Genomic DNA, 24,102 nt, shown 5'->3' on the forward strand with positions numbered 1-24,102 from the left:
GAAGGCCAGAGGCCCTGGCCCCTGATGCGGAGGAACCAGGGATCCATTACACAAGATCGTGTTACAGGCTCCACCCACCGAGGGCTGGCCGTCTAATCCTGGAGGGGATGTATCAGCACTTTGCAACCCAAGCTCCCCCTTTAAATGAAACCCACAACATAAGCAAAAGTGCTGGGAGGGTCATGTGACCTTGGCAGCACCTTGTAGAGGCACAGAATGAAACAAGCTGCCACGCCCCAGAGCAGGGTCTCCAGTTCAGCCACCTTCCATTTCCCCCTTCCTCAGCACACGCTTCAGCAGCCAGAGACCCTGCCAGGCCAGAGCAGGCAGGTACCCCAGACAATCTTTAAGACCAACTCCCCCAACCCCTTAACTTTACAAGTGGAAAATCAGACTCAAATGGGAAAAGCCTTGCCTAAGGTTACCCAGCAAATAGGAGTCAGAGCCAGGAGTAAACTGTGTTTCCAGAGAAGACCACTGGATCACTCTCAGACTGGGGTCCCCTGGCCTCCCCAAATCCAACAATCTCTGGTCCCCACTGCCGGAATCCAGGTCTGAAACCTAATCTCCTAGGAGAAAAAGGGAAACAAGTCTCTCCTTCCAAAACTTCTCCACCCACCCAAATCTCTTTCCACTGATGGAAATTCATAACTCTTCAATTCCCAGAGGTACTAGTTTTCTCACTGCTCCCCACATCTCATCTTCCCTTTCCACAGGGATGACCTCTTTCTGTCTCTGAATATCCCCCAGTAATAGTAACAGCAATGTGTGAGTAACCGTGCCGAGAGACAGCCTGGCTCTAGGGGAGGCTTCAAGGTCAGAGACATGAGTGTCCATCCTCCCCAGCACAAGCAGCGCCTAAACAAAGGCAGCCCAGCCACGAAGCAGCGGGACAAAGGCACCCCTGCAACACTGGAGATTGTGGGCTGGCCTGGCCTAGTTACCAGTCCCCACCCACCCTCACCCTGTTACCCTTCCCAGCCTATTCTTCCCCGTTCTACCTAAGGATCTAGCAAAGGGAGCATTCTGTGGTCCTCTCCACCCTCCACAGCCACACCCACTCACCCTTCTTTTTAAAGATCTCAAGAAATGCGGGGCCCAGGAACACCACCATAGCTGCAGGCGCACGTCCCCGACGGTAAACTCGCCAGAGCCCTAGGCAGTGCCGTCCCCACAGCCCAGCCCTAGACAGATGCAGGGTTGCAATACAAGCCCGCCTGCCCTCCAGTGGCCGCGTGGTTCCTGGCAGAGGAGGGGGAGGGGCTGCTCCAGGTCCTCCTCCTACCTTTGCCTCTAAATCCCGCCCATCTGCCAGCCCCATCCCCCATGCAGGGTACACTGAGGCTCAGAATCTGTGGATGCTCTGCTAGAGGCGGGGAGCCGGGAGGAGGTAGATAGACGATTCCAACTATAACTATGGATCACTAATTCTGCTCCCATGTCCTTATTTAAACATTCAGGAGCCAGAGCTAAGGGAAGAGTCTCAGTAGTCAGATGGTAGATGGAGGGGCCACAAGATCAGACTTGGCACAGTGCCCAGACCCCACAATGATTCCCAGGGGAAAGAGCTCTATTCCCTGAGCAGCCAGACAGGAGCCTAAGACTGCCTGGGAGATGCCCAATACAGAATCAGGGTCAGTGGTGGTAGCAATTCAGTATATATGAGTTCAGCCCCACCCCTGCCAGTTACCCACTGTGGCAATGTGACACCACCGAATCAGAAAGATCCTGTGGATCAGCAGAGAACACCTGAAGATGACAGAGCCAGGAACAAGATTTCTTCAAGACAGCTGGGTGCAGCTGGCTCATGCCTGTAATCCTAGCTACTCAAGAGGCTGAGATCTGAGGATCATAGTTCCAACCGTGGTCTGGAGGAGTAGACCTGCTCCCCAGCCTAGGATTCCTCCAACTGGCTTCGCTGTGTGACTTAGTGATAACCACGTAGTGAGTTCAGAACCAGCAAAGAAAGAAAAGCTCACAAAGTCAGTAAAAGTCAAGAGGAGTTGAGGAGAGCAATATACTAAGAAGGAAGTCAGCATCATGAGATTCCAGTCCAGCTCCATCACACACAAATCCTGACCAGGACTTTCTGTTCTAGTCAGCTAAAGGAGGGGAGCTTTGCCAGACATGGTGGTTCATGCCTGTAGTTCTAGCTACTCAGGAGGCTGAGGTCTGAGAATTGAAGTTCAAAGCCAGCCGGGAAATGGGCACTAAAAAGTCTGTGAGCCACTTATCTCCAATTAATCACCAGAAAACCAAAAGTGGCGGCTGTGACTTCAGGGGTAGGGCAATAGCCTTGAACTGAAAAGCTCAGGGACAGCACCCAGGCCATGACCAACAACAACAACAACAAAAAAAAAAAAAATAGGGGAGCTTTATCTTGTTCACCAGCATCCCCAGAGTCAAACCAGAATCTGGTAAAAACTATGAGGCCAATAAATACTTAATGAATACATGATTATGTAAAGTACACTAATACAATTTTAGGTGGTGAAGACTGAAGTGCTATGACTGGAGGGTACTGCTCTAGGAGGGAAAAAAAGTGGGCCCTGAGTGAGGATCCAGCAGGGGCAGGTACAGCAAACCCTTCTAGACAGACACAAGCAAAAGGCAAGATTGTGAAGTAGGGTGGTGGAGTCCCTGACAGAGTAAGCCTGGAATACGGTGAACACGGGAGGGAATGTAAGAGAGGTGAGATCAGGTGAACTCAGAGGGCAGAAGCCAGGTCAGGTAGGCCCCTAGGCCTTGTCCCTGAAGGTCAGTTAGTCAATGGAGGCTTCAGATGTGTATAGATATTGTTAAGTCTACCTAATTAAGAGTATGAAAAAAAGGGTTTCTTCAATGTACTGTACCATAAAGTGGCCTGAGGACACTCTCCCCACTCCCCCATCCCTGGGATCTTAAGAATCCACAGGGGCTCCCCTCTAGATCTTCTTTAAGTACTAGACACCTAGCTCTGGCCTCTCAGAGACCACTCAAAACTCTCAGCAAGAACCAACATGTGTGGAGCTGAATGTATACATCATCATTGAAGTGTAAGCAACAATCCTAAGAAGCAGGGACTTTTATCGCATTTTATAGATGTGGAACATGGAGGCCAGCAGGAGCAAATATTATAAAGACAGCTTGCTTGGCATCCACTGTAGAATAAGACTTCTCACTCGGAACCCCATGAACCAAAAGCCACATACTCTGTTCACTGTGCCAGCTACCTGTGACAGCTACAAACCAGACTCTCCTCCTGAATGAAAAAGGGGTCCAGGGCCTCTATCACCCCTAGAAAATGGAGGTTTCCGGGCCACAGATTGAGCCCATCCTCTCCCTTAAGCCAGACCCCTTTATTGTATCACACACACACTTGCAGGGTGATTAATCCCTACCAGACACCATGCCAGGCACTGGTGAAGGGAGGCTTTCCAAGTCTTCACAGAGCTCACAGCAGCCATTCAAGACAGGTACACAGGGCTGGGAGTTTGGCCTAGTGGTTAAAGTGCTTGCCTAGCATGCACAAAGACCCGGGTTCGATTCCTTAGTACCACATACATACAAAAAAAAAAAAGCCAGAAGTGGTGCTGAGGCTCAAGTGGTAGAGCTCTAGCCTTGAGAAAGTCCAAGGACAGTGAGAAAGTCCAAGGACAGTGCTCAGGCCCTGAGCTCAAGCCCAGGACTGGCAAAAAAAAAAAAAAAAAAAAAAAAAGACAGGTACACTCCTAGTAAGTGACCCAGGGCCAGGAGATTTCCCAAGCTCTTGCCAACTCCCAAACTAGAACCTTTCACTGCCCAGGACTGTCACCCCCAGCCTAAAGAGTGAAACAACAAGCTAAAGTACTATCAAAGGGACTGCTGCTAAATTGGGGGTGGGCATCAGACCATCCAGATGGCACTCAGGGCCACAGCTGCAAATTTCCCCAGTCATATCCAAGGCTCTCATACTTGATAACATCTGGTTGCCCCAGCAACCACCCTCCTTACCTCCTCCCACCAAACCAGCCTAGCCAGACCCTGCTGCCCCTCAGAGCCACCCCAAGGCCCAGGGTTACAGGCCAGTGGCTTATCTTGGGAGAGGGCTCACAACCCAAGTCTTAGGTGGAGGGGACACAACTCACAAAGTAACTTGAGGTCCTGAAAGAACATGCTTGCCCAAGGCTATACTTAAGAGTCCAGGTTTCAGGGTGTTCTCCCTCCACAGTCCAGAGGTACGGCCTGGGGCTGAGGCCTCTACCACCCCTCAGCAGGAGAGGGGTGGTGCCCATAGTGGAGAAGCCACCCTGTCTCCCAGGCTCACCCCTGTCACACAGGGCACGCTGGGAAAGTTCATGCCAAAAACTCTAGAATTCAGATACAGCCCAAGGGCAGGTTATCAAGGCATACACCCCCAGAATATCCCAATAGGACCACCACAAGTAGATACTTCCAAGACCACCCCTGCAAAGCACACCGCACACCATCTTCACTTACTAACCTAACCAACATAGAGTGAATCAATGCCTGTCAAGTGGCTGCAGGTACATCCACCTCCCAAGGGCTTTCATGAGCCTGGGGACAGGGAAGAATCCAGGGAGGGAATCCCTGCTCCCCCCATAAAGCCACAAGCACAAATGCGCATGTGTACACACTGTCTTGGCAACCTCCTCCATGGGGTGAGGCCTCAACCTGCCCCATTCCAGAACAAGGGGGGCGGGGTGGCGCACCCACAAGCAGGCAGGTCTGACTCAGGGGAGAGGAATGAGGGGGGGAGGGTACAGCTGTCCACGTAGCCTTGCTCTGAAGCTGGAACCCTCTGGGCAGACCTGGCCCTCACCTCCTTCTCTGGGTCTTTGCTGCCCCAGGCCAACTGGTTGGCCAGGATTCTGGATGTTCAGAAGCCCTCAGTCTCAACCCATCCCTGTATGGGTGGACAAACAAAGGCCCAGAGGGGGTCAGAGTTTCCTAGACAAATGAAAGCTCAGAGAGGGCAACAGGTTCCTCCGGCCACAAATCTAGAAGTCCCTTACAAAAAGCAGAGGCAGAACCGAGAGTCTGTGGATATTATATATTCTCATGGAGACAGCACAAAGGAAAGGAGGAGAACTTCTAGGTAGAGGCACCTTTCTCAAACACTTTCTCGTCTACTACCAGGAAGGCAGCTGTGAAGTTTCCTTTTTTACAAAAGAATACTGGGAGGAGATGGGGGCCAGGAGTTTGGCCTAGTGGTAGAGTGCTTGCCTAGCATGCACAAAGACCCGGGTTCGATTCCTCGGTACCCCACATACATAGCAAAAAAAAAAAAAAAAAAAGCCGGAAGTGGTGCTGAGGCTCAAGTGGTAGAGCTCTAGCCTTGAGAAAGTCCAAGGACAGTGCTCAGGCCTTGAGCTCAAGCCTAGGACTGGCAAAAAAAAAGAACACTGGGAGGCTCAAGGGAAAGTGACTTCTTTGTTCAAGGTCACCTAACCAGAAAGTGGCATTTGAACTAGAGTTTCTCATCAAATACTACAGTAGTCCCAAGTCTGAGTAATAGGTAAAGGGGACACATAACCTCAGTCCCCTCCCCATCCAAAGGAGACTTTCTGCACTCCACCTCCTCAGAAAGGAAATCCCCCTCCCTCTGTTCAGGGTCCAGCCCCGCCCAAGCCAGGGTAGAGCTGACAAGCCAGGCCGGTTCTAAGGTAAATAGTGGGGGGCAGGGAGTGCCCAGATTAGGGAGGAGAGAATCCCATCCCACAGGGAACCCTGTGGGAATGGGCAGTAATGCAAGGAGGAATTAACAACAATAATATTAATAAATGTCATAATGAATTTCCAGGTCAGCATTTGCTCCCAACAATGACATAATAATCCCTTTCGGCCACAGCATAATTCTGAATCTCCAAACCCTTTCTTTTGTTCCTTCAAGGCATGATTATCCCATTTTATGGATGCCAGAGAAGCAGCCACCATGAAATTAGGAGAAGAAAGGTTAGGAAATCTAGAGGTCTGAGGCCAAGCCTTGGATAAATAAATCAGCCTGTCTGGGTCTCAGTCTCCTCATCAGTAAAATGGAACTGCTACCAACCTCAACAGAGTACCTGAGTACCTCAATAAGATCATGTAACCAAATGAAAACTCAGAGTATCATATTATAGGCAGCCTGAGTGTCTGCCAGGTGGGGTTGGGGTGGGGGTAATGGTCTTTCCACTTACAATACCATGACAATGACAACAAACTGGCATTTCCCAAAAGCTGAAGGCAACACAAGTCTCATTAAAACCCCTCTACAGGGTCAGTGACTTGCCCAAAGCTACTAATGGCAGGATCAGGATTTGAGCCCAGCAGACTGGATGCAAAACCATATTCTTCCCATGTCATTAGGCCTGCCCACTTCCAGAGCTCTCCACCAATCTCAAGTGGAGTTAAGAACCATTAAGATAAGGTTTGATAAAGGATACTTAACATCAGCTCCTTATCTCTCCTCAGTGGCTGGTCCCATCCACAATGAGCTCTGGAAGCCTTTTAAATGCTGCTTGACCTGTCAGGCATTACCCTTTCCTGGGCCCCAATTTCTCGATCCATGATATGGGGAGTTGAATAGATGACCTCCAGTGATCTCTCTGCATGGATAACTCTGCTTCTAGAAGGCATGTAGGAGCGCCTCACAGGGTCAGGATCTACAGGGTCTAGCGCCACAAGGGGGTTCAGCTTACAGAACCTTGAGATAAAAAAGGGCAGGGCCAGTCCCTCATCTGGAGGCCCAAGGCTCCCACACAGGTCATCACCAAGTGAAGAGACATGGAAAGGGGGGAGGAAGAAGACCTTTCTCCAGCTGTGGAACCTACCAAAGACCCTAGAGTGTCTCAGTTCTACAGCAGGAAGAAAAAGAATTCAAAATAGTCTTGTTACACCATATTCCTATCTACAAGACGAAAACAATGCAGAGGGCATCTGGCATCTGACTGTGCCATGCAGGGATGCGTGATGTGGGAGAACTGGAAGAGGATAGTAACAGTAGTTCTCCTTGAGCTCCCAACTCATATCCTCTACCTTTCCCCATCTGGCCCAGGAACAGGCGCTCAGTTGGCCTGAGAATACAAGCATGTTACACAGTGTTTTTCCAGCAGGGAAAAGATATCGCCTCACTAGCCTTGGCCCTTCTCCACTCTCCCAAGGGCTTCCCTTTCCACCTGCTCCCTCTCTTAAGCCCTCAACACTTACTCTGAGTACTTCCTATACTGGTCCTCTCCATAAAGGCTACGTTCTCAGGCGGGAGTCTGGACTAGTGGTAGAGTGCTTTACCTAGCATGCACGAAGACCAGGGTTCAATTCCTCAGTACCACATATATAGAAAAGCCGAAAGTGGTAGAGCCTTGAGGAAAGCCCAAGGACAGGGCTCAGTCAGGCCCTGAGTTCAGTACCCAGGACTGGGAAAAAAAAAAAAAAAAAAAAGGCCAAGTTCTCAGGGCCCAGATTGCCCTGTAATCCACACAGTCGTAGCATAAAGACTAACTAGACAGGGACACAGGCTTTATCCTCTGCTAGGCTAATCACAAACCAGCCAACTTCTTGTCCAGTGACTTTCCTTAAATGACTTCCTTCGCTGAGCTCTAGCTTTCTCGTCTGCAAAACAAAGAGTAATACCTTCTTGTCTGGGCATCTGGTGGCTCATCCTGTAATCCTACTCAGGAGGCTGAGATCTAAAGACTGAGGATCAAAGCCAGCCCAAGCCAACAAATCTCCAATTAACTACCAAAACACCAGAAGTGGAATTGTGGCTCAAATGGTGATGCTCTAACCTTGAACAACAACAAAAAAAAAGCTAAGGGATAGCACCTAAGCCCTGAGTTCAAACCTCAGTACCAGTGCATGTGGGCACACAAGTATACACATACCTTCTTGTTTATTGAACTGTTACAAGACAAATGAATTAGTGTAAACAGTTACCATACGGCCTTATTTTTATCTCTGCCTTACTATCTCTGCTACCACACCATAACCAAGCAGCCCTCCCAGGCCCTTTCTCTAACATGTGATTAATCCCAGATCTTGTCAAGTCTATTGCCTCTTCTTCTCCTCTCCATTCCCACAGCCCCCACCCTGTCCCCAGCACTCACCTCTCCCCTGAATTACTGCAATAGCTTGAGCTTCCACTCTCACCACTCCACTCCCCAACCTGTCCTGCCGGCACCTGCCCTAGCCCTAGAGCCATCTTCCTAACACACTTTTGTAAGTCTCCTTCCTTGCTCAAACATCTTCACTGGCTTCCTATGCCTCCACACTCCAGCCCTCTCTAGCTGTCTTGCACTTTTTTCTTCCTCTCAGCTAATCAAAAGAATAAGCACTCAAGCTCCAATCATCTCAAACCTACAGCAGCAAAGACTGAGACCCAGAAGCCTTACAATGCTCAGCACAAGGAAAGTGCCTTCACTACATTTATCTCTAACTCCAAGTTCAGTCTCAACTCTATATTCTGCTGTGGTCTCACTTAATCATCAATTCAGCATCAGCTCCAATCCTGTACTCACTTCAAAGACAGAATTAAGACCATCACCTCAGCTTTCTATAGCTGACCCTAGCTCCAAAGCTTTTGATGTATAGCTTGAGATATTCCTCAGCCCCAGTATTTCTATTTGCCTTGACAATGCTTTTCTGGTCAACCTTCGAATGGCAGAAGGGGGCACAAGGGTTGCAGGAAGCATCAGATCTTTTCCCCCAGTGGACAAGAAACCATAAACATGTTTTGTTTTGTTTTCTGAGAAAGAATCTCATTAAGTAGTTCAGGCTACCTGGAACTCAAGATCTTCCTCCCTCAACCTCTCAAGTGCTACAGGAGTATACCACTGCACCTGACCCTGGCACAGCCATGGGGTGTGTGTACGTGCAGATTCCAGGACTCCAACTCAGGGCCTCACGCTCTCAGCCTTTCTGCTCATGGCTGGCACTCTACCACTTGAGCTACACCTCTGGCATTTTTGCTGGTTAACTGGAGCTAGAGTGTCTCTTGAATTCTTTTGCCAGAGCTGCCTTCAAATCTAGATCTTCAGCTCTAAGCCTCTTAGAACTAGAGCTATAGCAGTGAGCAGTGAGCCTCTGGTTTTAACAAGCCTTCTTATCTTGGGTCTTGTCTATCACAAATAGTCACAAGTATGGACCCACAGTTGGTTCTCAGGAAACCACCACTGTATCAGAGCAGCCATCAGAGGACAGATGAAGAGCCTGTCCAGACCAACCCCAGCCCAGATGGCTCAACTTGGCTCAGAAGACAGGTGGCTACAGCCAGAATGTGAGAATTATCACTGTAGGAACACTATTGGAGTCTCTTGCCAACACCCACTTTGAGACTTGATAGCCACCTGAACTTAATTGCAAATGACCTTGAACAAGGCCCTCTTCTTAGACCTCAGGGGGTCTCTGCATCCATGAGCTGACTACCAGAGCAGTAGGGGTCCCAAAAGTCACTTAACACTATTAGTTGCCTAATTTTACAGATGTCTCTGTGAAGGAGTCAGAAGATCCAGAAAAATTATAGGAACCTGCCCAAGGTCACCAGAACCTATGCCAGAGCCACACAGAAAACACAGGTCTAGACCCTTCCAGCCAGCTCTTCCCATAGCCTCCTATGTGGAGGGCTGATGAGAGATGAGATCACCAGACTCCGGTACTTAATCCGGTGCTGAACCTCTAGGAATGTGAGCCATCCTGGGAACATACCATGGATTCTCCCACTACAGGAACCCCTCCACCCCATCCTTAGGTTCTCACTCCTCCAGACCAGCAGGTATCCCTAAGGTACAGGGACAGGGTTTTTCCCACTTGGATTCACGAGGTGAGAAAAACAGGCACCCTAAACAGCCCTTCCTCCAGCACCCCTTGGGATTCTCAGGATATCCTGAATTGCCACACCCGGTGGAGAAACCAGGAATGCCATGTCCCGGCCTGGGGACTGGAGGCCTTCCCCTATTCCCTAAGCCCCCACCCTTAGAGGCTGGAATGTGACCCGCGGAGGGATCCCCGCAGCAGGCCGGGAAGGGCTGCTGCTGCTGCTACTGCTGCTGCGTTCCAGCTGGGTGGCTGCATTGAAAAGGGGGAGATGCGGCAGCGACCTCGGGGGACTGCAGGGGGTTGGGGAACAGGGAGAGGCCCCAGTGGCGCGGTGGGGGCGGGGAGGGAGCCAAAAGAACCAGTCCGACTCCTGATCGCGCCAGATGGAGGCGGTCCGGAGCCTCCAACCCCTGGTTTCCTGCTTTTCCCCTCCACCTTTGTCTCCCCTCCCTCCAGCAAACTTTCAGCCTGTGGCGGGGGGGGGGGGGGGGGGGGGGGCGTTTAAGGCTTGGGGAACACTGTGTGAGAGAGAGTGTCTGTGTGCGTGCCTTCCGGTAGTCTGCTTGTGAGCCTGAGTCTGGTGGGCTGTGCACTAGTGAACCGCGTGTACATCTGTGTTCCTGACGCTGGGCACCAGCACCTACATGCCTGGCGTGTGTGTCCGTGTCTCCATCTGCGCGTGGGTGTAGTTCGTGTGGCCATGTAAACGGTAGACCCAGGTACGTGTGTATATATACATGCATGCATGCATGCACCTATATACCTGAGTCTCAGGATCTGTTCGTCCTATTTCGACAGTGTAGGTATGATTGTGTATGTGATTTTGTGTCTCCGCGTGTCCACACATCCGAGTGTGTGTGCGCGACGATGTAAAATGTGAACATGTACGTGTGTCCGCCCGTGGGCAAGTGTGTGTACGTGAGTCTCGCTGTGCAAGTGAGGGGTGGGATCTGATCGGAGACTCTCGGGCCCCCAGACTCACGCCCATCCATCCCCGGGAGGGGGCAGCGCGGAGGCCACAGCCGCAGCGGAGACCCTCCTCCCTGCCCCGCCCCCACCCCCTACCTGCGAGCCGCTTCGCCGAACGCCCAAACCGCCAGAAGCTGCGGACCCGGGGGCCGCTGGGGGCCTTCCTCTTGTGGTGTGAGTTGCCCATGGTGGGCACGGGAGGCGGCGCAGAAACCCGAGCGCGGCCCAGCCAGTTCGGCCGCCGGGCCCGCAGCCCCGGGAGGGACGTAGCTAGACGCGCGGGCTGCCTCCGCAGGCGCCCCCAGCCCCAGCCCAGACACGCCCCCGAACTCTGCGGCCAATGGCTGACGAGGGGCGTAGCCAAATTGGGGCGGGGCCAGATGAGGGGCGGGGCTTGGAGGGTTCTGGTCTGTTCCGCCCCCCCCTGGACCTGGGAGACCTGCTGAGCCGCCCCGCCCAGGGCCTGTGCGCTCTGGGAAACGCTCAGCTACCCAGGTGGGGCCGGCGGGTCGCTCCCCAGACCAGGACTGCCTCTACCAGGACAGCAAACTGGGGGCTGGCCTCCAGACAGGCAGGTCCCAGCCCCCTGCTGCTGCCGAGTCCCACCAGCCACCACCCCGTGAGTGTCACGTGTCTGTGGTCTCCTGGCGCCCGTGTATACACAAATGTAGATTATTGTACCTGTAAAATAATGGAAGCATCCTTTTTTGGGTGGTACTAAAGTTTGAACCCAGGACACCACGTTATCGCTAGGCAGATACTGTACTACTTTTTCTTTTCTTTTTTTACTTTTTGCTTTATTTTTTTCAGATACGGTCTCGTTTTTTGCCCACGCTGTTTCATCCCAGATCTCCTAGTCTGTACTTCAGAAATAGCTGGGATTATAGGTATAAACCACCATGTCCTACAGTAGCAACCCTTTATTTAATACTTGGTATGAAACATTCTGTTACCTACTTGCCTGTCATTCATCCACAAAATAATTCCATAAGGTAAAAGTACATATCCATTTTATTGATAAGGAACCAAACCCAGACTGAAGCCAATACCCACTGCTCCATGTCAGTACTTCTCCTTTATTATCTCTAAATGACCTGCAAGGATGACAATAGACATTTGTGTGTAATTGTATGCTTGAACCTAGCCATAGTTTTGTAGCTGGGGATATAGCTGTGATCTTGAATATGTGGGTTCATCTCTGTCCAATCATTTGTTTGACTGTTTTCATGTCAGGAGATTGTGTGTGTGTGTGTGTGTGTGTGTGTGTGTGTGTGTGTGTGTGTGTGTGTGTGTGTGTGTGTGTGTGTGTGTGTTGGTACAGGAGCTTAAACTTTAAACTCAGGGTCTCATGCTTTCCCCTTGGCTTTTTTGCTTATAGCTAGCATTACACCACTTGAGCCACACCTCCATTCCAGTTTTTTTGCTGGTTAGAGATAAAATCTCTTGGATTTGTCTACCTGGGCTAGCTCAGAAGCCCCATTCTCAGATCTCTGGCTCCGGATTATAGGTAAGAGCCACCAGCTCCTGGCTGTGTATTTGTGTTTGCATATATAATTGTGACTGGCTCAAGGGGCTGAATATCAGATTTTTGTGTATTTGAGTGTGTAAAAGTCTGCCTGTGTGCATGTATGTATAAATGTTTGTCTATAAGAATGTAATCATCTGTGCTGCACTGCATATATTAGTATAATTATGTTTGTGGAGTATATGACTATATCTATAGTTGGATTGTTTGTGCATGAGTTAAGTAATGGAGCTTGTACATAAACATGTGAACCACCCTTATCTGCATATATCTACGCAGCTTGTATCTCTGAATCATCTTCCCTTACACACATTTTTGTCAAAGGATCTGCACACTGCCCTACAGCCTAAGCAATGTTTCTACCATCAATCTGTGTAGTCTCTCCATAGGGGCAAGCATGGTATAGCAGAGGAGAAAGCCCTGGGCTTGAGTCCAGAGCCCTCGGTTCCAATCCCTATGTGGCATGACTCATCATTTCTCCCAGCTGGGCAAACCCCTGTCTTTCTGCTTAGTGGCTCCAGGATGTCCTGTTCCCTCCCTGAAAAGTCAAGAGAGCCAAAACTGACCCCTGGTGCTGCTCGATAGCTGGGCGGCATAATCCTAGCTACTCAAGGAGGCTGAGATCTGAGGATAAGGATTCAAAGCCAGCCCAGGAAGGAAATCTGTGAGACTCTTATCTTCTACTGACCACAAGAATCCTATAGCAGAGCTGTGACTCAAATGGGAGAGCTCCAGCCTTGAGCAAAAAAGCTAAGGGACAGTGCCCAGGTCCTAAGCCGATTCCAACTCTCTCTGAGGGTGTAGCCCATGAAGGATTGGTATCTTATTGATCCACAAGAATACCATACCCAGACCTGGGTGGTGGTCCACACCTGTAATTCTAGCTACTCAGGAGGCTGAGATCTAAGAATCATGGTTTAAAGTCAGCTGGGGCACTAAAGACCACAAGACTCTTACCTCCAGTTAATCACTAGAAAAGGGGAAGTGGGGCTTTGGTTCAAGGGGTGGGTGCAAGCCTTGAGCTGAAGAGCTCAGGGATAGCACCCGGCCCCAGAGTTCAAGCCCCATGACCCACCAAAACAAAACAAAAAAATACCATACCCTGTGTACCAAGTTATATGCACCAACCCCTTCACTTTACATAGAGGGTCCTAGTGTCAAAGCTGGAAAGGACTTTACATTTACAGATTAGGATACTAAGGCTCATAGAGGAGACAGGTGGTATGAGCGACCAGTGGGAATACTCAAATCCCTTGGATGAGTTGAGGACAGATAAGCAAAGTCTTGAAGGAAACTGGAAATGTAGCATGGAAGGAGATGCACTTACCCACCAGGCTGGTCTCTTCCAGGAGACCCTTCTGGACACTACCTAGCTCTGCTCTGTATTCTCCTAGCCAACAGTGCTGTCGTCAAACACTACTGCTCAAATCTCAGGGTTCCACAGCACCCTGTGAACCACTATCTCAGCATTTGCCTCAAGACCTCCATTTATAGGTAGGTGTAGTAGGGAATACATGTAATTCCAGCACTCAAAAGGCTGAGGCAGGAGAATCTCAAATGTAAGATAAGCCCAAACTACACAGCAAGATCCTATCATTAAAAAAAAAAAAAGAAAGAAAGAAAGAAAGAAAGAAAAAAAAAAAAAAGGGCTGGGAGTTTGGCCTAGTGGTAGAGTGCTTGCCTAGCATGCACGAAGACCCGGGTTCAATTCCTCAGTACCACATACATAGAAAAAAGCCAAAGTGGCACTGAAGCTCAAATGGTAGAGTGCTAGCCTTGAGCAAAATCAAGTCCAAGGACAGTGCTCAGACCCTGAGCTCAAGCCCAGGACTGGCAAAAAAAAAAAAAAAAAGGAAAAGATCCATTTATTTATTTATGTATCTGCCTTTACAACCACTAATTTCTCAGGATCAGTGACCCCAGGCTCAGTACAGTGTGTGTTGTCTAGAAACTGGTAGAAGAGGAGATGGTGGGGTTTGCCTGTGCAGAAGCAGTAGTAGCTACTTGGATACCAGCACTGGTAGATATGTGGTTGTGATGCTTGCTGGTAGTGGCGGCATGTTCGTTGCTTGTCTACAAAGACAGTGCCTACCTGGGTGCTGGTGGTTCACACCTGTAATCCTAGCTACTCAGGAGGCTGAGATATGAGGATCAAGATTGGAAGCCAGCTGGGGCTGGGAAGTCTGTGAGACTTTTATCTCCAAATAACCAACAGAAAATCTGAAGCAGAGCTGTAGCCAAAGTGGTAGAGCACTAACCTTGAGCAGAAAAGCTGAGAGACAACAACCAGGCCCTGAGTTCAAGCCCCCAACTGACAAAAAATACCAAAAAACAGTGCTCCATCCAGGATTCTGGGGAGGAGTAGTGCTCTCTGCCTCAGCAGGGGTAAGACAAAGTAGGGCTGGGAAAGAAAGAGTTGATATGGAAGGCACATGAGACTAGGCTTGGATGCCTGTGATTATAGACTTGCAGAAGACAATTATCTTAAGCAGAAAGGAGGCCTAACTTCACACACACACACAGCCTGGACTGGGAGTTTGGCCTAGTGGAAGAGTGCTTGCCTAGCATGCACAAAGACCCAGGTTCAATTCCTGAGTACCGCATATATTAAAAAAAAGCCAGAAATGGTAATATGGCTCAAATGGTAGAGCCCAAGCCTTGAGAAACGCCAAGTGCAGTGGTCAGGCCCTGAGTACAAGCCCCAGTACTGGCCCAAAAAAAAAAAAAAAAAGGGACCGGAAGCTTGGTCTAGTGGTAGCGTGCTTGCCTCATATGCACGAAGATCTGGGTTCTATTCCTCGGTACCACATATATAGAAAAAGCCAGGAATGGTGCTGTGGTTCAAGTGCTAGAGCCTTAGCCCTGAGAAAGCCCAAGGACAGCACTTAGGCCCTGAATTCAAGCCCCATGACTGGCAAAAAAAAAAAAAAGATTCAAAGCCTGTGGAAGCTGAGCTGTCTCTGACTCCCTCCAGCACCCCACAGAGCTGTGCACCCCGTGACTGGAGTTGATAGTCCTTCACTGAACCAACCCCAAGGACAGTAAAGCAGAAGGGCATGGAGTATACAGAGATGTCAGTTTGAGGGGCTGCTTTCACCCACTTCCTTCCCCAGGTCAGCTGCCTTGGGGGTCTGCACACCCTATCTCCCTACCCCACCATGCTCATTCAGACAATGAATAATGCCTCCTCTCAGTAGTTTTCTTCAGCATGTGACAGGCTCGAAGCAGTTAAGAAGCTTTGAGGGCTGATGGAAAGGGGATTTCCAAGGGGCAGAGGGCTAAGGGGGAGCCATACTGCCCTCTGCTGATACCAATGTGCAGCCTTCCCTGACCACCAGGCCTGGACCCCTCCAGTTCAGCAGACCTGTTTTCCAGGACTCCAGGAGGGGATAGTGGGGAGAACCCATTGACTGAGGAGCCCACCCAGACCTAAGGAGAAGTTCCTGAAGAACACCGGGATATAAGGGAACAGGGCTTGAAGGTGTCTGCAGGAGGGGGAGAGAGGTAAGGAAGGAGTGGAGAGGGAGGAGACGGCTGGCTTCCTTCATTTCTTCCTGTTAAGGGCTGCCTCTCTAGGTAGGACTTTTCTGTTAGAAATCTGAACAAAGGAAGAGAAGCTAAAAGCAGCCAGGCAGGTATGGGCTCCAGTTCCTGCCTCTAAGACTGGCTACTGGGTGATCTTGAACCCTTCTTTGGACCTCAGCTGTTTAGTGTGGAGTTTTCTGGGGTTGAATTGGGTGGGTTTTGGGTTTTGGGGGTTTTTTGGTCCTCATGAAACTTGAACTCAAGCCTGGGCACTGTTTATAAGCTCTTTTGCTCAGGCTATCACTCTACCACGCTGAGCCACAGTGCTACTTCTGGTTATAAGAGTGTTATAGACTTTCCTGCCCTGGCTGGCTCTGAACCTCCATCCTCACACCGTACCCTCCTGAGTAGCTAGGATTACAGGCCTATGCCACAGGCACTCAGCCTCCTTTTTTAAAAAAAAAATTATTATTATTTGCTCACTGATCCTGTCCAACCAGGACATTGAAATTCTGAGGTTCATGAGGGCCAGGACCTTGTTTCTCTTGTTCATCCCCACGACAATGCCAGACTCATAGCATAGCACCTACTTAGTATCTATGAAATTGATAAAGTTTCTCTCCAGCCTGGAAAAGCATACCCCCTATGGTACCCACACTTGGCTGTAGGATGCACGTCATAGTGGAGGGACCCCACTGCACTGATCTAGGCCCCAGGCTAAGGACAATGAGGTGCCCCTAGCCAAGAAGATAACCACAAAAACTAACACTTCCCAGTTCCAAATCTCTTCTGCAGGCTGCTCTAGAGAGCCTAGGGGCTGTAGAGAGTATTACAACGATAATGAGCCAGGAGTACAAATGGCTACTCAGGAGGCTGAGATCTGAGGATCCTAGTGGGAAGCCAGACCTGCAGGAAAGTCTGTGAAACTCTTATAATAAAATACTTAAAAAGCAGCCAAACACAGTGGCTCACACCTATAATCCTAGCTACTCAGGAGGCTGAGATCTGAGGATCAAGGTTCAAAGCCAGCCTGGGAACTAAAGGACCTGAGACTCTTATCTCCAATTAACCTCTAGAAAACTGGAAGTGGGGCTTGGCTCAAGGGTAGGATGGTAGCCTTGAGCTGAAGAGCTCAGGGACAGTGCCCAGGCTGAGTTCAAGCACCATGACCCACCAAAACAACAACAAAAAAGCTACAAGTGGCACTGTGAGTCAAATAATGGAACACTAACCTTGAGCAAATGAAGTTCTGGAATTGGTCCTGAGTTCAAGCCCCAGGCCAGCATGCACACGTGCACACACGCGTGCGTGCACACACACAGAACCAAAGCTGAGATTTGAGGGATGCACAGTTTTCACTGAATAATAACAATAATAAAAGTGAAGGTAAGTAAAGGAAAAGCATATGCAGTGACATAGCACATATTCATTGAAAAGCAAATACCATTTGACTTCAAACAAAGTGCCCACTACCCAGGAGTCTTTGGGTCTTTGCTAATTTAGAGCTATATAGGCCCTTCGTCAGCAAGAAGAAAGGTGGAATTATCAGTACTGGACTCTCCTTACCTACCTTCCCATGACATCCAGGCCACTGGGTTTCCATCTTTTGTCCAACTTGCCAAAAGGTTGGCCTCATTTACCTGACACATTGCCTGCCCATACCCAACTCATTCTCAAACCCAAAGATTCGAGCACCACAGAGTCTCAGAGGCCATTAAATACCATGTACTTAGACAAGGCATTCAGGCCCAACAGTTTTCAGGTTTGCAAAGCAGGTCACACTGCAGAACAGAATTCTCTTGTGCTGGACACATGGCTCAATGGTAGAGCACTTGCCTAGCCAAGTATAAGACCCTGAGTTTAAACCCTAGGACCACACCCAGGTGCCCCCTCCCCCAGGGAGGCTGCAGGGAGCTCCTAGGATTACAGTTCAGTCCCTCATGGGCCTGAACTTGGAGCCATCCCCACTCCAGCCACAGGAGGCGTTATGCGCCTTTTTCCCAAAGATGGTCCTGCCTAAGACTTCACAGTGGTTTTACTCCCTCCACAGTCACAAATTCATTTTACTTTGGAGACTGGGGGCATTTAGGGGCAAACTATGGAGCTCTGTCACTGTCCCTGCTCTGTAGGAACAACGCTTGTGCAGATGCAGGGACTTGGCTTTATCCACGGGCACTGTCAGCAGCCTGAGCCAGACCTGACTCCAGCTAGGAAGGAGTGGATCCTTTTAAAAGCCTGAAGCCCAGTAACCTTGGGCAATTTGCTTTCTTCCCCTAAGGCCTGGTTTTCTCACCCATACGTAGAAATAACTGCTCACCTCCCAACACAAGAAAATGCCTGGCTTGGGTGTGCCACACAGCTACTTCCATGTTAGTTCTTCCACTCTCAGCTCACCTCCTCCTGAGCACCTCCCTGATTACCTGCTGGGTCCCAGTGCTGGCATCAGTCCCAGAAACACTTCCTCCCCACACTTGTCTAGAGTCCAGGTGATGGCTCTGGAAAATATGAATTTCTGTTTGGCTTTGTTGTTTTTAACTTCTTCCTTGATCTGAGTCCTCCCATCATGCAAAGGTGAGGCTCCAGCTTCCTGAGTCCCAATTGGCAATCATTGGTGGCAGAGGTGCCGCCAGCCAAGGTATGAACCAAGTCAATTGTTTTTTCAAATAAGGATCAGATGAACTTAACTAGTGCCCAAGGCCTCAGTCTCCAACAGCAGAATCCTGCTAGCATCTGCTAGCAAGCCCCTCATCTCACTGGATCCTTGAAACACTTCTATAAAACCAAGATTTGTGGGGCTGGGAGTTTGGCCTAGCAGTAGAGTGCTTGCCTAGCATGCACAAAGACCTGGGTTTTATTCGTTGGTACCACATATATAGAAAAAGCTAGAAGTGGTGCTGCAGCTCAAGCAGTAGAGCTCTAAGCCTTAAGAAAACCCAAGGACTCTACTGCACTGCTGGGAATGTAAACTACTACAGCCACCGTGGAAGGCAGTTTGGAGGTTTCTTAAAAAAAACTGAAAATAGCCAGGCACAGTGGCTCACACCCATAATCCTAGCTACTCAGGAGCCTGAGATCTGAGGATCAATGTTCAAAGCCAGCCGGAAAACAAAAGGACATGAGACTCTTATCTCCAATTGACCTCTAGAAAATGGGAAGTGGGGCTTGGCTCAAGGATAGGGTGGTAGCCTTGAGTTGAAGAGCACAGGGACAGCACCCAGGCCAAGTTCAAGCCCCATGACCCAAAAAAAAAAAAAAAAGGAAACCAGCTTAGACAGAAAGTCTGTAAGACTTTTATTTCCGAATAAACAGAAAAAAAAATTGGAGGTGTGATACAGTGTATTAGCAAGTATATGGTGTGCCTGTAGCATACTAGTTAATATTTCAATGTAAGTTAACTGGAGAGAAGAGTCTCAGGGATTCTAGTGCCCAAGGTGATTTTGAACCATGATCCTCAGATCTCAGCCTCCTGAGTAGCTAGGATTACAGGTGTGAGGCACTGTGCCCAGCTCCTAATATACTTTTTCTTTTTGCTAATCATGGAACTTGAAATCAGGACCTGGGCACTGTCCTTGGACACTTTTTGCTCAAGGTTAGCACTCTGCCACTTGAGCCACAGCACCACTTCCAGCTTATTCTACGTATGTGGTGCCAAGGAATGGAACCCAGCGCTTTGTACATGCGAGGCAAGCACTTTACCACTAGGTTACGCTCCCGGTCACTAGTATATTTTTCATATCATCTCTTGTGAGAGTTCTGGAGAAAAGTCTTTAAACCCATCATGGCCTTGTCCAGAGGATTCCCCCTGTGAGAAGGCCCCTCTATTCCTCAGGAGACAGTAAAGGAATCGGTTGACCAACTAAGTCCTTGTTCAAGGTTAGGATTTCTGCTGTAGCTACACCAGAACTTTCATTTGCCTAATAACTCTCCTTTCTATCAAGTCCCCTCCCTCACTTCTCTCTGGGTGGTTCCCCTCTATAGAATGAGCTGGAGCTTGGAGCTTTAAACTTCTCCCCGACTTGAGCTCCTTGGGAAAATCATTTTAAAAAGCACCTTTGAGGCAGGTGATTTGAGATTCAATCAATCTCAGGTTGGTCAGATCAGTCAGTCACAGTCTTTGAGCCTCAGTTTTTTCATCTGCAAATGGGATCTCCTGAGATAATGGATACAGGGCTTCTGACCTCTTCAGAATAACCAGTCTGTGTCAGATTTCCTCTTTCCTGCTAAGTCTGTGCAAGGCAGTGAGGACAGGACAGGGATCTTGGAGGACTGAAGCTCAATGTTCCGTTGTCAGTTCAGTGCCCTTTTATAGTAGGGTAGCCAAATGAGAGGAACCAGGACTTGCATCTCCTTCCTGACCTCCCAGGAATCTTCTAGGTACCCCTCTTCCCATATTCCCTCATCTCTGCTCTGAGTGTTCTCTCTGAAAGAGTTAAACCTTTGGGCTTTCCCTTCCTGACCAGTCTTGCCAGTGCAGATTAAAGAGATCAGATTTATTTCTCTTAATAAACTGAGAAGTTGGGCCAAGCAGGTAACAAGGAAACAATTAGAAGAATAGGAGACTGAAGCAAAAGAGAACAGGACTTCCTTCAGTCATACCTGCAGCCGCCTCCAGACCTAGGGAAACAACAGCTAAGGGGCAAAGGGTGTTACCCATGCACGTGGACTCAATCAAGCTGACCCACTGCCCAGAAACCCAGTGCCACCTGACACCAAAAACAAGGCAGGAGGAGGCCTGGTCACCAACTCAATGATCTCAAAGGCAGGCCATTGGGGTTTTGTGCCATTCCTGGGGCTTGAACTCATGGTCTGGGCACTGTCGTTGAGCTTTTGTGCTCAAAGCTACCACTCTACCCCTTGAGCCACGACTCCACTTCTGGCTTATTTGGAGAGAAGAGTCTCAAGGGCTTTTCTTTCCAGGCTGGCTTTGAACCCTGATACTCAGAGCTCAGCCTTCTGAGTAGGTAGGATTGCAGGTAGCTACCAGACCCTAGCTAAAGCCAGGATACTGGAGCCAGGATTTACAGTATTTCCAGTCCCTTGCCTCCAAGCTGGTTTCCTGGGAAAAGGGTCCTGATGTACACCACTAGTCCACTAATCTTCTGCCTGCCCAGACTAATAGTCTGTCCATAATCCTTCCTGCTGTAGTTCTGACTCGTGACCTCTTGAGGGAGATGGCGATGTCTGAATCGCAATCCAATGGTGGAGTCTTGGGACAGGCTCCTCTCGGTTTAGGGATGCAGAGCCTTCAGAAAAACCCCTTACCCAGATCTTCCGTTAGGGCGTGGCCCAGTCATCCCAGCCTGTGTCCAGGCTTCTATTTGTTCCTGGGCCTCAGGGGTTCAGGGCACGTATCCAAAAGGAAGATCACACCGGATGCAATCATACAAGAGGCTTTCCACCCTCTTCCTGACCCCTCGAGTGTGCCTTCTAATTCTCCTCTAGAAGGGGGTGGTTAAAGGACCTAGAGAGTAAACAGGCGAGGTGGGATGGGCACACACACCCTGCCATTTCCTCACCTCCAGCCAGGTAGCATTAGTAGGAAAGGTAGAGTTCCAAAGTCAGCAGGCCCAGGGGAGCCTGCCTTCTTACAGACTAAGGCCCTCCCCACACACAGAGAAGACAGGAACAGTGAGCACTGGAAAAAGGGGGGGGAACCCCAAAGAAGTGGCAGAAAAGTACAGTGACTAACAGATGGGACGACCGGCTTCCCCTCCTCACAGGCTGCCCGCCCCTCAGGTGTGAGGGGAAATCAGGGGCTCCCACTCAGAAAGACCCCCAGTCCCGGAGCTGCCCCTCCATTTAACTTGGGCCTGTAAGCACACCTCAACACTGTTAGGTTCCAAACAGGGTTTGGGGAACCAGAGATGGGGAGGGGCCACTGGTGCTGAGATAATGAGCTCACCACCAGCTCCCCCCCCCCCCGCAGCTGGGCGTGTTTGCGGTTTGGCCCAGGTGAGTGACGAGGTGGGGGGTGGGGACAGGTAGGAAAAGCTAACACTATTAATAACCTCAGGTATGCTATGCCCCAAGCTGGGCCCAGTGTGGGACTGGAAACCCAGATCCATCTGGAGAGCAAGAAACTCCCCGCTCCCAGGCCGCTCCCAGGCCGCTGACCGTCCAGATCCCTGGGGACTCCCACCCGCGCCCCAAGGCCACCTGCCTCTCCCAGAGGCCACAGGCCAGAGTCAGGGCGCTCACCCCCTGACTCAGCAGAGGGCAAAACCTGGGTGAGCCAGCGGGAGCGGGAGTTGCCTCTGCGCCCAGCCCGCACTTCCTGCTTCAGCGAGGGGGGTCCCTACCCAAGTCGGGGGGTCTTCGCCCCTCAGCAGAGGGGCGTGCCGAGTCTTGGGGGCACAAGACGGGGGTATTTGGGCTGAACCCCGAGCTTCCTGCTCCCTCAGTAGCAGCACCCAGGGGACCACCACTCCAACTCCACCCGCCGCCGCCCCCTTACGAAGCCCCCCACCCCCCCTGGCGCGCCCTCGGCGCCGCCCGCCGCTCTGCCCAAGTGTCGGGCCGCCTTACCTCGGCCTTTGCCCTTGGCCCTCTTGGCCTTGTCGTCCGCCTTCTTGGCCCGGGGGGCGGCCGGCTCCGCTGCCTCGGCCCCCAGCGCCTTCTTCTTGCGCCGCTTGACCCGCAGCCAGCTGAAGGCGCGGCGGAGGCCCGAGCGGGACTTCTTCCTGCGCGGGGGCCCGCCGGGACCCCCGGGCTCCTCGGCCGCAGGTGCGGCGGGGGGCGCACGCGCCGCCATGGTGCGGCTCGGGGCGGACCGGGCGGCGGGGGTCAGGCCGCCTGCGGCGCGCGCCCCGACGCGGGGCGATCGCCGCGGGAGACGCACCCGGAGAAAAGTTTGGGCGGCGGAGGCCGAGCGCGCGCCGGGGGCGGCGCGGGCGGGGCCGGCGGGCGGGGCGCGGAGGCGGCCGGGGCGGGGGAGCCGAGAGGGAGCGGCCGCCCCTCCCCGCGGCTGCGGGGCCGGGGAGGGCGTGGGCTGGTCCCCCTCCCGGGGCTACCGGGAGCCCGGGCGAGCCGCCCCGGCCCGGCGGGAAGGGTCGCCAGGCCGGTCGGGGAGGGGAGGTCCTATGGGTCTGTCCCGCAGGCCGCCCCAGGACAGTTGGGAGCCGGAGGGGATAGGGGAGGCTGGGACTGGACCCCAGGACGGCCAGGTACACCCCGAGTTTAACTCGAGAAGAAATGGAAGGCTTCAGAATTGTTTTTCTGAAAAAAGAAGGTGGAGGGATTTGAACTCTTTCCAGGACCCGGACAGTCGGACAATATTGGGGTAGAAGGGGTCGGCTTCAGAAACACTGCGACCTGCTACTGGCAGCCCGCACTCCGCTCTCGTCTGAGGTCCTGTGGTCACCCCTAGATCAGTGCCTCGCTTTCCCCCGGGCTCAGCAGTCTTCCCTCGGAGCCCAGGCCTCCTGGGTTCCTGCTTCAGCTGTAGTGTAGATAGGATGGGTCCTTCTTTGATTTCCCCTTAGCTAGGCATCGGTTACTCCTCCAACACAGCGCTGGAGTCCGGCTCAGAATTTCCACCGAGATGATCAAAACTGGTTAATGTAGGCTGTGTCTGGGGCCAGGCCACTAGGGTGACTGGGGAAGCAGGTAGGAAAGGAAACCTGAGGGAGTCACTTCCTCCAGATCTCTGGCTCTTTATTATCGCTTCCACAGCCAGGTATGAGAGAAGCAGAGATTGTCATCCTTTCTACGGAAAGAAGTTGAGAAGTTGAGTCCAGGAGAGGCCAGTGATTGCCTAAGAACACAAGTGATGAGCAGAAGAGCTAAGGGTAACATGTGGGCCTTACCTCCATACTTTAGACCCCCTGACTGGGTCCCCAGAAGGATCTTGTGATCACCCTACCGTTGGAGTTTGTTCTCCTTGTCCACTTGACCCCTGGCACAAGCTTTTTCCTGGACCCAGTCTCCTCCTTGAGGTCAGGGATCACAGGGCCCAGTCTATCCTGGAACACTGCAGACTGCAATAACTGTAACATTGTAGATGACTAGAGGGCAGAGGGTGACCTAATCTGCATTAGCCCTTGAGTGTCCCCAAAGACTCAGCTGTGGTAAATCTGGGCATTAATGACACTCCCACAAACCTGATCTTCCTCACAGATCACTCCCTGCTCTTGCCGGACCTCAATTTCCTGGTAAGGCCATTCATTCATATCAAGCCGTCAAGTGTCCATTCTGGGTAGTCCTTGGGCCTGCAGGGTGCTCTTGGCCTAGTCTAACTCTTTCTGCTAAGGGCCCCACATCTTCTTGGGCTAGTGAGTCTCAAAGGAAAGGTGTTAGGCAGGACTCAAACTTGC

The 24,102-nt window shown here is 51.0% G+C and overlaps 1 protein-coding gene across 3 annotated transcripts in view; it reads right to left on the bottom strand.

Moving 5' to 3' along the window:
* Positions 1–22,633, bottom strand: part of Nhsl3 (NHS like 3) — a 29,470-nt gene extending 6,837 nt beyond the window's left edge. Inside the window, exon 1 of one of the 3 annotated variants that reach the window (XM_090335330.1) lies at positions 22,316–22,633. In XM_090335330.1, coding sequence (XP_090191456.1) covers positions 22,316–22,541 — 226 coding nt within the window. In that variant the 5' untranslated portion in view covers positions 22,542–22,633. Of the gene's footprint in view, positions 1–1,065; positions 1,115–10,836; positions 11,025–22,315 lie in introns of those variants that run through there. The other 2 variants (XM_090335332.1, XM_090335331.1) reach the window with 2 other exon arrangements.
* Between the last annotated feature and the right edge of the window lie 1,469 nt (positions 22,634–24,102).

This window comes from Megascapheus bottae, chromosome 6 (genome assembly GCF_031878675.1).
Source record: "Megascapheus bottae isolate mThoBot1 chromosome 6, mThoBot2.hap1, whole genome shotgun sequence".
NCBI classification, from domain to species: Eukaryota; Metazoa; Chordata; class Mammalia; order Rodentia; family Geomyidae; genus Megascapheus; species Megascapheus bottae.